The 14,562-nt window shown below is 45.6% G+C and overlaps 1 protein-coding gene across 8 annotated transcripts in view; it reads left to right on the top strand.

Moving 5' to 3' along the window:
* Positions 1–12,340, top strand: part of TTPAL (alpha tocopherol transfer protein like) — a 49,149-nt gene extending 36,809 nt beyond the window's left edge. For 6 of the 8 annotated variants that reach the window (XM_017878016.1, XM_017878012.1, XM_017878014.1 and 3 more), the window contains 3 exons: positions 1,833–2,026; positions 4,413–4,523; positions 7,059–12,340. In XM_017878016.1, coding sequence (XP_017733505.1) covers positions 1,833–2,026; positions 4,413–4,523; positions 7,059–7,337 — 584 coding nt within the window. In that variant the 3' untranslated portion in view covers positions 7,338–12,340. The remainder of the gene's footprint in view (positions 1–1,832; positions 2,027–4,412; positions 4,524–7,058) is intronic. The other 2 variants (XM_017878018.1, XM_017878019.1) reach the window with 1 other exon arrangement.
* The last annotated feature ends 2,222 nt before the right edge of the window (positions 12,341–14,562 follow it).

Here is a 14,562-nt window from a genome sequence, read left to right as displayed (position 1 = left end):
CATCAAATACTGCCTTACCGTTTACTGAGTTAGGCCCTGGAAATACGGTAATAAGGGGGGAAAAAAAGCATGAAACTTATATGAGACCACTTATTTTATGCAGATATAGGTGAAAATAAGGCCCAAGACCAAGAAATCCAAAGGTACTCAACTTGTGGAAGTAAGATAGAGAAGGAAAAAGAAGAAAACTAAGTGTAAAGTGCTGTAAACTGAAAGGAGAGAGTGTTTTTGTTGTTGTTGTTGTTGTTGAGACGGAGTCTCGCTCTGTCGCCCAGGCTGGAGTGCAGTGGCCGGATCTCAACTCACTGCAAGCTCCGCCTCCCGGGTTTACGCCATTCTCCTGCCTCAGCCTCCCGAGTAGCTGGGACTACAGGCGCCCGCCACCTCGCCCGGCTAGTTTTTTTGTATTTTTTAGTAGAGACGGGGTTTCACCGTGTTAGCCAGGATGGTCTCGATCTTCTGACCTCATGATCTGCCCGTCTCGGCCTCCCAAAGTGCTGGGATTACAGGCTTGAGCCACCGCGCCCGGCCTGTATTTTCAGTAGAGACAGGGTTTCACCATGTTGGCCAGGCTGGTCTTGAACTCCTGACCTCAAATGATCCACCCGCTTTGGCCTCCCAAAGTGTTGGGATTACAGGCTTGAGCCACCACATCTGGCCAAGACTCAGTCTTTGTGTGGCAAGTGACAGAAAGCCCAATTCACATTGGCTGAAACAAACAAAAAAACTCAGTTGTTCAGATAACTGACGTCCAGCCGTATTTCCATTCAGGGGCCCAAACTCTGGCACTGGAAAGCTGTCCCCACCACTGCTGTCCTCAACAGGGGCTTCATTCCCAGGCCAGCTCTCTTGCCTCACGGGTCCTGTGAATCTCAGACTCACCGCCTCAAAACTATAAGAGGGAAGAGAGATCTCTTTCCATAGGGCCAGGGTCCTAGAATTGAGTCTCCTTGACTCTGCTTGACCTGGCTTGGATCACACACTGTGGCCAGAAGGATGTGCTGTCAGATTGGCCAATCATTGGCCAATCAATCCCCAATCACTTTCTCACCTCTGGAGTCAGGAGTCAAGTCAGTTCTATCCAAACTGCATGGCTAGAGTGGGAGGAGGTCGTTCCCTAAGGAAAATCAGGTTGGTGCTATGAAGATAAGGGGAGATACATGATGGCAGAAAGCACAGATGTCCATGAAGGTATTTCACCCTATTCTACTTATGAGGACATCAGGGCTTAGAGTGAGGTATTATAGTAACGTGCCCAAAGTCACACAGCTAGTAACATTCAAACCTCAGGTGTGTCTGACTTCAGAGTGCATCTTTTTTTTTTTGAGACAGGGTCTCACCCTGTCACCCAGGCTGGAGTACAGTGGCATGATCACTGCAGCCTCAGTCTCCTGAGCTCAAGTGATCCTCCCACCTCAGCCTCCCAAGTAGTGGGTCTACAGCCACACCCCACCACACCTGGCTAATATTTGTGTATTTTGTAGAGATGGGGTTTCGCCATGTTGCCTGGGCTGGTCTTGAATTCCTGGGCTTAAGCAATCCTCCCACCTCGGCCTTCCAAAGTACTGGGATTACAGGCATGAGCCACTGTGCCCAGCCAGAGCTCATGCTCTTAACCTCAACACTCAATTGTATTTGCCTCGCAAAATGCGCTGCTGTTTGGAGTTAAGAAACCAGCTGCTGCTTATTATTCCATTTACTAACCTAAACAGAGTCATGGCTACTAGAGTATCTTTCTTTTCCATTTTGAAACAACAGTGATAGGAGATAAATCTTTGATCCCTTATTTATATTAACTTCTGTAACTTACTGTCACTCTCTTATGACCTTAGACAGATGGATACCGAGCAACTATCCAATTACCGAAAACATCCGAGCCATATACTTGACCTTAGAAAAACTCATTCAGTCTGAAGAAACACAGGTGAATGGAATTGTAATTCTTGCAGACTACAAAGGAGTGAGTTTATCAAAAGCATCTCACTTTGGCCCTTTTATAGCCAAAAAGGTGATTGGCATCCTCCAGGTAAGACCCCTATCTGTCCTGCCTGTTTTGTGGTGGCTTTGGCTTTCCCCAGGGCCTGTCCATTTACTGTGGGTCTCACATGATACACAAACTGCACACCCGACACCTGCAATCTGAAAAACACAAAAGCATCATGTGAAGAAATTTAAAAGTCCTATTTACCACTTGTTCTCATCAGTCTCTCAAGTACTCTCTGGAATAGGTACTTCAGGAAGGCAAGAATCCAAAAAGCTAGGGAACTGCTTTTTGCCTTTTTTGGTCTGGAAGGCAGAGGAAAAATTCTCCTAACAAACAAAACTGGCTGGGCGCAGTGGCTCACGCCTATAATCCCAACACTTTGGGAGGCTGAGGCAGGTGGATCACTTGATGTCAGGAGTTCAAGACCAGCCTGGCCAACATGGTAAAACCCCATCTCTACCAAAAATACAAAAAATTAGCTGGGCATGGTGGCAGGCAACTGTGATCCCAGCTACTTGGGAGGCTGAGACAGGAGAATCACTTGAACCCGGGAGGCAGAGGTTGCAGTGAGCTGAGATTGTGCCATTGCACTCCAGTGTAGGCGAGAACAGCAAAACTCTGTCCCAAAAAATTTTTTTAAAAACCCTAAGAAATTATGCTTCTGCATAAGGTGCTGGAGCCCCTGCTGCCCTCTGTGGACCTGGGGGATATGCTGTTCTGTTGGGCTGTATTTTGGTCAGATGCTTCACATCTCATGTTCTGTGTTTCAGAACATTCACTGGGGACTGCGGTGCTCCCTCCATATCTACACCATGTTTAATGGCTTGCACAGTGCTTTACAGTAATCAGGGCCCATTCAGTCCCTCAGCGAATCCTGAGATAGGCAAGGCAAGAACTACTTTTCCTTTTTGATAGATGGGGAAATGGAGACCTAGAGAAAATATAGCCTGTCACAGCTGTGACAGGTTTTGATTACTTGTTCAACACCTGCCACATGGGGTGTTGTCCTTTGTGAACTATGGGGCACCAGTGATATAGTAGCTCTTTTTACTGGATTCCACAAATGTTTCAGTCCCTGTGGTGCACCAGGTTTATTATTTAAATAAATCAGTTTACATTTGGACATTATCAAACATTTGGATTCTGGCTTTGAGCCAACCCTGGCTTTCCTTCACTGGCACTCCTTTTGATGCCTCCTGCTGAATACCATGTAGATTCAAGTGCCAGGATCAAGAGTGTGGATCAGTGTTAGTACTGTAAGATCATCTGGAGAGGAGAAAAAATTAAGAAGTTTGGGAAATGCTGTATAGCATGTCCCTTTCAGTTTAAGAATGTCCAATTCTTAAACTGTAAGAATTTACATGTTAAAGGCTCTGAATAGGACTGCAGTTAAGGAAACTCACTTGATTATGCTTAGCGGACTGCGTTTCTCAAACTCATTTGCCTGCTGTGGAGCCCTGTTTTGTATAACCTCTAATATCCTGAGAAATATACTTTGGGCAACACTGATCTAGAAGGTCTGATATCTACCGGATCCGTCCCTGTAGACTCAGACTGTTTTCTGCTGTTAAGAGCATCATCTCTTCATATGTTTGCTTCTCTTTTTTTTTTTTTTTTTTTTTTTGAGATGGAGTCTTGCTCTGTCATCCAGGCTGGAGTACGGTGGCACGATCTTGGCTCACTGCAACCTTCGCCTCCAGGGTTCAAGCAATTCTCTAGCCTCAGCCTCCCAAGTAGCTGGGATTACAGGTGTGTGCCATCACGCCCAGCTAATTTTTGTATTTTTAGTGGAGACAGGATTTCACCATGTTGGCCAGGCTGGTCTCGAACTCCTGACCTCAAGTGATCCACCCGCCTCGGCCTCCCAAAGTGCTGGGATTACAGGTGTGGGCCACCGCGCCCAGCCTCTGTTTGCCTCTCTTCTAACCCAGTTTTGGGTCCCAGGAAAGACTTTCCCTGAGGCCCATCTTCTAGTTAGGCCCCACGTGGACTGTCATTGAGGAGGCCATAAGGATCTGATCAGACTGATGTTGGGGCTGAAAATGAAGATTTAACTCTGGGCCGGGCGCGGTGGCTCAAGCCTGTAATCCCAGCACTTTGGGAGGCCGAGACGGGCGGATCACGAGGTCAGGAGATCGAGACCAACCTGGCTAATACGCTGAAACCCCGTCTCTACTAAAAAATACAAAAAAACTAGCCGGGCGACGAGGCGGGCGCCTGTAGTCCCAGCTGCTCGGGAGGCTGAGACAGGAGAATGGCGTGAACCCGGGAGGCGGAGCTTGCAGTGAGCTGAGAGCCGGCCACAGCACTCCAGCCTGGGCGGCAGAGCAAGACTCCGTCTCAAAAAAAAAAAAAAGATTTAACTCTGGGGAGGAAGGGGTGGAAAGATTCTCCAGATGTTCTAAACCCCTTTGCCTTTCCCATACAGGATGGTTTCCCCATTCGGATAAAAGCAGTCCATGTTGTGAATGAACCTCGAATATTTAAAGGCATTTTTGCCATCATAAAACCATTTCTAAAGGAGAAAATAGCAAACAGAGTAAGTGATGATCCTATTGACTTCAGATTTTTCTTTCCCTCCATTGATTTATTTGTGACATCTGGTACTTGTTTATTATTTTTGCCCTGTAACAACTAATTTGGAAAGTACAGTTACAGATAAAATAAATGAACAGTCCCTTTTGTGAGGGGAAGATGGAACAGTAAATTAATAAGAATTTAATATTTGCCAGTAGAGAGAGCAGAACCAGGATTTTTATCATAACAGCCTCCCTGGGCAGTGTAGCAAGACCCCATCTCTAAAAAAAATTTTTAAATTAGGTGGGTGTGCCCGGGCAGTGGTTCACGCCTGTAATCCCAGCACTTTGGGAGGCCAAGGTGGATGGATCACTTGAGGTCAGGAGTTCGAGACCAGCCTGGCCAACATGGTGAAACTCCGTCTCTACTAAATACAAAAAATTAGCCAGGCATGGTGGCACATGCCTGTAATTGCAGCTACCTGGGAGGCTGAGGCAGGAGAATCACTTGAATCCAGGAGGTGGAGGTTGCAGTGAGCTGAGATCATGCCACTGCACTCCAGCCTGGGCAACAGTGAGACTCTGTCTCAAAAAAAAAAAGAAATTAGGTGGGTGTGGTGGCACATGTCTGTAGTCTCCACTACTCAGGAGGCTGAGGTGGGAGGATTGCTTGAGCTCAGGAGTTCAAGGCTGCCATGGGCTTGAACAATGGGCTATGGTCTTGCCATTGTGTTCCAGCCTGGGTAACAGAGTGGAACACTGTCTCTAAAATAATTTTTTTTAAAAGTTACGGTCATTAGAACTATGGGGTTTAAAAATGCTACTTAAGCCTTTCCATTTGCCTAATATATTGTCCTGCTGTATAGTTTATGGAGCAATTCAAGTTTATAAGCTGTGTGAGTTTTTAGCTTACTTCTTACTTAAGAAGGGATAAATGGCACTTTGAGTCTTCCTTTCTGACCCAGAGGAGCCACTTCCCTCTTCAGCCTTTCCCAGTCCCACTGATTGAAATGGGATGGGTGGTATTTTTCTCCTTCCCGAGGCCTAGGAAGATGACTGCAAAGACTGGGCCCTGAATGTTTCTTGCTTTTTCTTTTTTTTTTTTTTGAGACGGAGTCTTGCTCTGTCACCCAGGCTGGAGTGCAGTGGTGCGATCTCATCTCACTGCAACCTCTGCCTCTGGGGTTCAAGCAATTCTCCTGCCTCAGCCTCCTGTTGGGATTACAGGCACGCACCACCACGCACAGCTAATTTTTGTATTTTTAGCAGAGACAGGCTTTTACGTGTTGGCGAGGCTGGTCTCAAACTCCTGACCTCAGTTGATCCACCTGCCTTGGCCTCCCAAAGTGCTGGGATTACAGGCATAAGCCACCACCCTGGGCCCTTGCTTTTTCAAAGTAACATATATAGATAGAAAACCTCAAGGAGGTAAGGGAGGGAACTTGAAATCCAGCTCCAGATTCCTAGGCTGTTTCCCTGAAGATTTTGATTCATCAGCTCAGGAATCTGTGCTTTAAAATCCTCTTAGGAAATTGTGATGCACAGCTAGATTTGCAAACCGCTAACTTAGTGGCTTCCCTGCCTGGATGTGAAGCCATGTGGGTCCCTAAAAATTCTGTTTGGAACTTTTACCAAAGCAGCCTTTGGACAGATCTTTTACATCTGTGAAATGCCCTGATTTGGGGCCCATGATGTTCTTCCTTTGTTCCTTCATAGGTTCATTCATTCAGAAATACCTATTGATCAACTCTATGTGCAAGCATGTTCTAGATGAACAAAACAGACCAAAACTCCTGCCCCTAGGAAGATTATGTTCTAAAGGGAGCCACAGTGAATTATGTTATCTAGTACTAGAATGTGGTAAGTGCTACAGAGAAAAAGCAGAGAAAAGGATAGTGTGTGTGAGGTGGGAAGGGTTGCGGTATTCAACTGAGTGGTTAGAGGTGGCAGCCTTAAGAAGCTAACATTTGAGCAAAGACTTGAGAGAGTGAGCCATCTAGGTATCTGGGAGGCCAGCAAGGACACCACCCTCACGCGGGAGAGCAGCATGCTGGGAGAGCAGCTAGGCTGGCGCAGCTGGGTCAAGACTGGAGGGGCAGGTGGTGACAGCACTCAGAGAAGTAATGAGGCCAGACTGTGATGGGCCTCAGAGTCTGCAGTGGGAGTGCTGGAAGGCTGTATGTACATAGAGGCACGACTGTGATCTGAATTTCACTGAAAAGAACTTAGATTGCAGAGGGACAAGAGTGGGAGCAGGGAGACCAGATAGGAGGCCACTAGAGGAATCCAGGGAGAAGCGATGTGGCTGCTGCCATTAGCGTGGTGGTGAGGCGGCTGGATCCTGGACACATTCTGAAGCTCCAGCCAGCAGGGCGTATGGTATAAGGAAAAGATAATTAAGGATACGCCAGGCTTTCTGGGCTAAAAAAGTAAGGGTAGAGTTGCCATTAACCTTTCCTTTCTTCATTCAACAGATATTTGAGCACCTGCCATGGAGGAAATTTCTGCATTCCTGATTAACCTAAGGACATGTTTGTTTTCATTTCATTCCCTTTTAGTTCTTCCTCCATGGGTCTGACTTGAACTCTCTCCACGCAAACCTTCCAAGAAGCATTCTCCCCAAGGAGTATGGGGGCACGGCTGGGGAGCTGGACACTGCCACCTGGAATGCGGTGCTGCTAGCTTCAGAAGACGATTTTGTGAAAGAGTTCTGCCAACCTGTCCCTGCCTGTGACAGCATCCTGGGCCAGACGCTGCTGCCTGAGGGCCTGGCCTCAGATGCACAGTGTGACGACTCCTTGCGAGCTGCGAAGTCACAGCTGTACTCCTGCTACTAGCCCGTCCCCCAGGGTCACCATCTTTAATTCTTTTCCTTCTTTTCTTTGGAGAGGCACAAGGAGAATTTAAGGGGCCAAGGATTCAGTCTTGCTCCTTGTAATTAAACTGCAGGATGGAGGAACAGCCTGTGAAATATGAGGGTGAGCCCATTTTGGGGTAAGCCTTTGGTTACTTGAATTACTCCATGGAAGACATGGAAAATGTCCCCACTGATTCTTAAACATTTGGAATCCCAGTCTGCAACTATTAATCTGGAGGCTGTATCTGTTTTGTTTTGCTTTTTGGTTGGGGGGTGGTGATCTGGTTCTTACACATCTTGGAAGCAAGAAAAATTAGGACCAGAGTCACTTTGATCCCACTTTTCCAGGAGAAAAACAACTTGTTTGGCCAGTGAGAACTACTTGTATGAAATAATTTGGCCAAACCTGCAGTGTGACCAAACGTGAGACTGGGAGTTTATTTTTCACAGGAACCCTAAGTACAGACCTCTGCTGCTCATCAGGAAACTTACTGGAGATCAAGGCCCCAGCTGCTGTCACTGGATTTGGAAAGCACCTTAACTGAATCATGCAAGCATCAGGACATAAGCAGCACTTTGTGGTCAAATGTGGAAGCCGGAGACTTCAAAGCACCTCTGGGACCCATTGGATGAAGCTTGCAATAGAAACTTAAGTTTTCCCAAATCCATAAAGCCTTAGCCCTGGTTCTCAATAGAATCATACAGGGACCTAGCAGGAAATGATTTTACTCAACCTAAAATGCTGGATTCCAGGCCCGTGTAGCTACAAGAATTCTGGCCTGGATCCCAGGTGTGCAACTATGGACAAGACATGGGCCTCTGTAGGCCTCAACCTTCTCCGCTATAAAATAAGGCTGGATGAAATGTCAGCTAGGGCTGTTTTGGCTGCTGAGGCTGTGGGATTTGGTTTAGTTACTGAACGTTAGATTTGCTGCCTAGGAAGATAAGTAGATATAAGTGGTTGGATCCTGCTTTTGTTTGTGGTACACATGTCTTTCCGAGAGAGATGTGTCACTAGCCCTGTCTTTAAAGAAACTATTATATGTATTCCTGGGACTCACTGACACCAATTTTCTTTTTATAGTGATGGTTAAATTTGGAAAATATGGCTTTTGTGAGGCCAGAAAAGGTGACCAGGATCTTGTATGATGAATTCCTTCCATCCCTGAGACTCTGGTACTATATTGTAAACCTAGCTACAGTGGTTAATTAGCTTAAATTTTGGTCTCTGGGCCGGGTGTGGTGGCTCACGCCTGTAAGCCCAGTACTTTGGGAGGCCAAGGTGGGCGGATCACAAGGTCAGGAGTTCAAGACCAGCCTGGCCAAGATGGTGAAGCCCTATCTGTACTAAAAATACAAAAATTAGCTGGGCGTGGTGACTGGTGCCTGCAGTCCCAGCTACTGGAGAGGCTGAGGCAGAAGAATCACCTGAATCCAGGAGGCAGAAGTGGCAGTGAGCCAAGATTACGCCACTGCACTCTAGCCTAGGTGACAGAGCAAGACTCCACCTCAAAAAAAACAAAAAAAACAAAAAAAAAATTTTGGTCTCTGGAAATGAACACAAGTGCAGATTATTGCTGGGTCACTTCTGGGCTCCCCTGCCCTCCCAGCCCCACTTGAGTTTCTCTCTTTGGTGTGGGTGAACCAGTCAGCCTGAATGTTCTGCATTTCAGCACTTTAGAACCTCCCTGCTAAGATTTTAGTCTTAGCCCAAACATCAAATTAGATGGTTCACATGATGGCTTTTGACCTATTTCCTTTCTAATGTATTCCACATGATCATGGTGTTAAATAGTGAAAAGTACTGTGTGTTGTGTGTGCACCTCCTCCATGCATCTGTTAGACTAACCAGTCAAGGCGGACAGCTCAGTTAGGGAGAAAACAACACTCTGAAATTTGAAGGCCAGTCTGTTGTTACTTAGCTGTTCATCTCTACCACCTTTTTAAATGTCTGGAGAAGTTGTTGGTGGAAATTAATTTACTTTACTTCATTAATAGCAATTCTAGAGGAAGTTCTTTTCACCATGGATAGTAACCCTGGATCCTCTAGGGTCCTGGCTGAGCTGGAAGTGCCAAAAAGCACTCCTGGCTGCTTCTAATTCCATCTGACGATGATGTGACCAGCATTGCTGAAAAGGCCCAAGTAGGGCAAGTGGGATGGCTAAAGGAGGGGGTTCAGAACCTGGTGGCCTGGATGGGAGAATTGGGTGGAGGCTTTCCTAGGTCCCAAGAAGGAAGACAGATAAACAAAACAAAAACTAGGTAAAGAGGAATGAATCACTCAGCCCTGTTGTTTCAATTCTACACTGCATTCCTGGCCAGTCGCATTTGTTTTAATGTAGGCATGGCCAAAGCTCTCCTAGAGAATTATCTCGAAGACCAGAAGTGATTTGGAGAGGCCTATTTCTTAGGTTTTTCCAGTTGGACAAGGAAGGAGTGGTTTCACTCAGCTTCTAGGAGTTGGAGCCTAAGTTTATCTGCCTCCAGGAGCTGCTTGCTTTGTTTTGGCTCCAAAGAGATATCAAATAGTTTTGACACCTCAGGAAGCTTGAACCAAGCCGTAAAACCAAGACTTCCCTGGGTGAAAATCAAGGTGGTCTCCTTGTGGCTTCACCAGGGTGTTTGCGTCACATTGTCTCAGCAGGGTGGGGAATGACCAGGGAGGGAGCACGGTGAGCCTTACTCAGCACTGGGGAGCACACTGGTGAGGCAAACACATGAACCTCAAGAACTGGGAGTATGTTCCTTCAGGGAGAAGTTATGGCCCATTGCACAAACACTTGGAAATTAACTTTTCCCTAAATTCAAGGTAGCGTGGTGTCGGAAGGAAATGGGACAGTAAATTAGGAGACGCAGGCTCCATCTTTACCTTACTACGTGCCCTTGGGTGAGCTGCTTAACATCCCTGAGTGATTCTGTGATAGAGATCTATACTCCAAACTTTATTCCTGATATCTGGTTGGCTTCACTGCCACAGAGACACTGTACTCTCTCTTTGTAGAAGCTTTTTTCCTTTTTTTCCCCCCTCAATTGGCTTGTTATTTAGGAAATTTAGGTCTGAATGAATTGGTACCTAAAAGCTTCCAAATGTATCTATACATTTCAGAATATGGGAATTTTCTTCCTCTTCTTCCCCCATATCCCAACATGGAATTCTGGAAAATTGTGCCTCTTCCCCTGTTCTCCCTTCATGGGGGAGAGACTGGATGAAATCTACAGAAACAGCCAAAAGTGCCACCCTGGCTTCATGTCTTGAGTTTCCAACTTGCTCTTGGCAAAGGTTGCTTTATTTTTTAATTTTTTTTCCTTGCATTTTCTTTTTTATTCTATTGCTGCTGCAAAAATTAAGGCAAAAGTAGCTTTAGATCTTTCATATTTCATCCTGGTTTCACAAGGAGTCACTTACTTAGGAGATCTATAAGTCAGGTTACAAGACCGGGCGGGGTGGCTCACACCTGTAATCCCAACACTTTGGGAGGCCAAGGCAGGTGGATCACCTTAAGTCAGGAGTTTGAGACCAGCCTGGCCAACATGGTAAAACCCCGTCTCTACTAAAAATACAAAAAAATCAGCTGAGCATGGTGGCAGGCGCCTGTAATCCCAGCTATTTGGGAGGCAGAGGCAAGAGAATCACTTAAACCCAGGTGGCGGAGGTTGCAGTGAGCCAAGATCGTGCCACTGCACTCCAGCCTGGATGACAAGTGAAACTCCATCTCAAAAAAAAATAAATAAAAGTAAAAATTTTAAAATCGGGTTACAAAACACAATTTTCCCAGAAATATGACAGTAAGAGGCATTTCTCTAAATACTGTTTGACTCTCAGATCAATCATGGGATTTTTTTTCATTTGGGTAGCAAAAGCTAGAGTACTGCTGTGGTGATTATAATACCTTTTAAAAGTTTTACCATTTTAAAGTTGCCAACATTTAAGGTTTTCCTTTGAAGCCTCGTTTAATTTAGGTAGTAAAATGTTAGCTAAACCGATTATATACTATATACCATATCTCCTGTGGCCATGAGAGGTGTGGAGATACCGAACAGAAACATGTCTACTGTTCAGGAAAGATGTTGGTTCTGGTAACACCTCTCCGTATTGGGATCTGTTAATTTTGTAAATCTAAATTCTTCTGCTCTTGGCCAGGTCTGGTAGCTCATGCCCTGTAATCCCAGAACTTTGGGAGGCTGAAGGGGGCGTATCATTTGAGGTCAGGAGTTTGAGACCAGCCTGGCCAACATAGTGAAACCCCATCTCTACTAAAAAGTACAAAAATTAGCTGGGTGTGGTGGTGCGTGCCTGTAATCCCAGCTACTTGGGAGGCTGAGGCAGGAGAGTCACTTGAACCTGGGAGGCAGCAATTACAGTAAGCCAAGATGGTGCCAATGCACCCCAGCCTGGGTGACAAAGCAATACTCCGTCTCAAATAAATAAATTCATTCTTCTGCTCTTCTAACTTGGAGAAATGGTTTGCTTAAAATGCTAGTAACAAACATCAGAACCAATAGGAGCTTGGTTCATGGAAAGGATCAATGTGATTTGTGGATGGAGATGCTAGTGATGAAACTGCTGCTTCATGAAGCTGTTTTTCATCTCACTGGGCAGCAGGTTTAGTGAGGCAGTGAGATGCTGCTGCTGTGGATTCTTGTGGCTATGCCTCAGCTTCTTGGCCTATCAGGTAGGAACTTGTTACGAGTGAAATATCTGAAACCTCTCTGACCAAAAGCCTCTGATGGAATGGGAGGTGAGCTGATTTTCTGACCAGCTTGGGGCACCGTTTCAGCCACTGGTCACATTCCTTGCTTCAAACTGAAATTCAGTTTGGCTTTGAGCATAGGGATACATTGTGGATTCATGTACTTCAGTGTTTGTTTTGACCAAAGTTTATTTTTCTAAGTGCATTTTCTAAGTCAAAGTGGTGAAAATAGGTAATTTTAGTATGCATGACTGGGTCTGAAACAATAAAAATCTCTGAAAAGTTAAATGTGTGTGGGGTTCTTTTGTGATGATGACAGTTTGGATAAAGGTTCCAAGGTTCGTTATTCACAGCCCAGGGAGACAGTCTCCTCTGCAGGTGAGGGAGGGAGGGGCACTGTGATAGGACAGTGCATTCTGTAGACGCGCCAGCTGCCTCTGAAGACCATACACAGTTACACTGCTGCAGTATGTAGAGGAGAATGCAGCTAGCTACACAGAGCAGTAGAGGTGATATACAAATTTTCACATTCTTGAGGCCCAGCTATACTTCTTGGACTGGCCTTAAGTCTGTCCAGTGATAGCCAGCCATTCCCTGAATGTGCATGTGGGCTGGGCACACATATGTTAAGGACACTCATAAATAATCTCTTTTAACCTTCAGCTACCCTTAATGAAGTCGCGTTACTGTTCCTGTTGGGAAAATGTAGCTTGCCCAATGACACACAACTAGCCAAATACTAAGGATGGGATTCAAACCCAGGAAGTGTGACAAGCCCACTATTTTCTCCTGATGGCAGGAGACAAATAACCAGTCCCCAGATAGAAAAGACAGAGGAGGTAGGACTCTTTCATAGAGTAAGAAAGTACCAGACATTGACCTTTTTCCTGGCTTCTTGAAAATACAAGCAGTGGTTGTTAACCTCTCTGAAACCCAAGTTGTAACTGAACATTTTATTCCAGAAGTAAGCCCAGACTCCATAAGGGGTAACTGGATCATGGCTTGCCCAACTCTGGTCCCATGCTTGCTAAGCTGTTTCCATGTCCCCTGTTTGGTACTCTGTGCCCCAGAGTAGACAAAAACTAGGTCCCCGTGGTAGATCTGGTGACTTGATGAGTCAGTTGAGAAATACTCTAACACAAGAGAACACTTTTGATGATGCAACAGGTTAAGTACTTATATTGCAGCATAACCAGCCCTTCAGGTCAGCCTTCCTGAGGAAATTGTGGAACTTAAGTTCAGTCTGTTTCTCACGTATAGAAAAATGAAGCTAACTTAAAATCCTTTTCTCTCACAGCAGTCTTACGAGGCCCTTTGCTATGAGTCAGTATTTTCTTGATGCCTCCTGCCCCCTCCTTACACAGTACTGGTTTGGTACCCATACACTCAATGGCAGCAAAGTTTCACATTATTGCATTTAAAGGGTGAGTAATAAGACCCTTTAGGGTGCCACTCTTCTGGGGAAAATGTTTGTAACCTAATATTCATGGTCCTTCCTGAGTAGGTGCCAGTCATTAGGGATATGCTGACCTAGTAAAAGACATGAGTCACTCCCTTCAGGTGACTACTAACTTGACTTTATCAGTGATGGGTAGAGAGGCAAACACTCTGTGCCTGAGAGTAGACAAAAACTAGGTTCCCATGGTAGATCTGGTGAGTTGGTGATGAGTCATTAATGAGCCAGATGACTCCCCTACATGTCTCTAATAAATCTTGTCTCTTATATTCTTACGGGCCAAGAGACAATGAGGTCTAATTGAAAAAACAACTCTTAAGCCAAGCCCTGGCTCTTACTGAGTAACCACAGGGTTAGTAACCACTTAGAGAAGTCATGAACTTTTCTAAGTCTCAAACTGATATATAAAAGGAAGGAGGGAGGGAAATAATCACCACCTTACAGGCATGTGGATACTGTCTGTTTAATGCTTGGTACACCTACCCATCTAGGTGGTTTCTATTATTCTTCTTCACCTGAGAACATAGGCATGCTGTAGCTTGAGTCATCCAGCAGCAATTAGGACATCACTGAGTTGGGTGCCTAGGTAACAGGATGGACAGACCAACACAACAGGAGTAAAGAGATAAACAGCAGCTTCCATTAATAAGCATAAGCCTACTATCTGTTATCAATCTGCACAGATCAAATGCATGACTCATTATGTGAATACTCGCTTAAGCCTGAATGTGCAAAATGAAAACAGCCAGGTGCAGTGGCTCACGCCTGTAATCCCAACACTCTGGGAGACTGAGGCAGGTGGATCACCTGAGGCCAGGAGTTTGAGACCAGCCTGGCCAACATGGTGAAATCCCATCTCTACTAAAAATACAAAAATTAGCCAGGCATGGTGGCACGTGCCTGTCGTCCCAGCTACTCAGGAGGCTGAGGCAGAAGAATTGCTTGAACCTGGGAGGTGGAGGTTGCAGTGAGCCAAGATGGCACCACTGCACTCCAGCCTGGACAACATAGCGAAACTCTGTCTAAAAAGAAGAAAAAAGAACCAGTTACAGATTTCT

The sequence above is a fragment of the Rhinopithecus bieti genome, unplaced genomic scaffold (assembly GCF_001698545.2).
Source record: "Rhinopithecus bieti isolate Rb0 unplaced genomic scaffold, ASM169854v2 scaffold_10347, whole genome shotgun sequence".
Taxonomy (NCBI): domain Eukaryota; kingdom Metazoa; phylum Chordata; class Mammalia; order Primates; family Cercopithecidae; genus Rhinopithecus; species Rhinopithecus bieti.
This window is presented reverse-complemented; position numbering and strand designations above follow the sequence as displayed.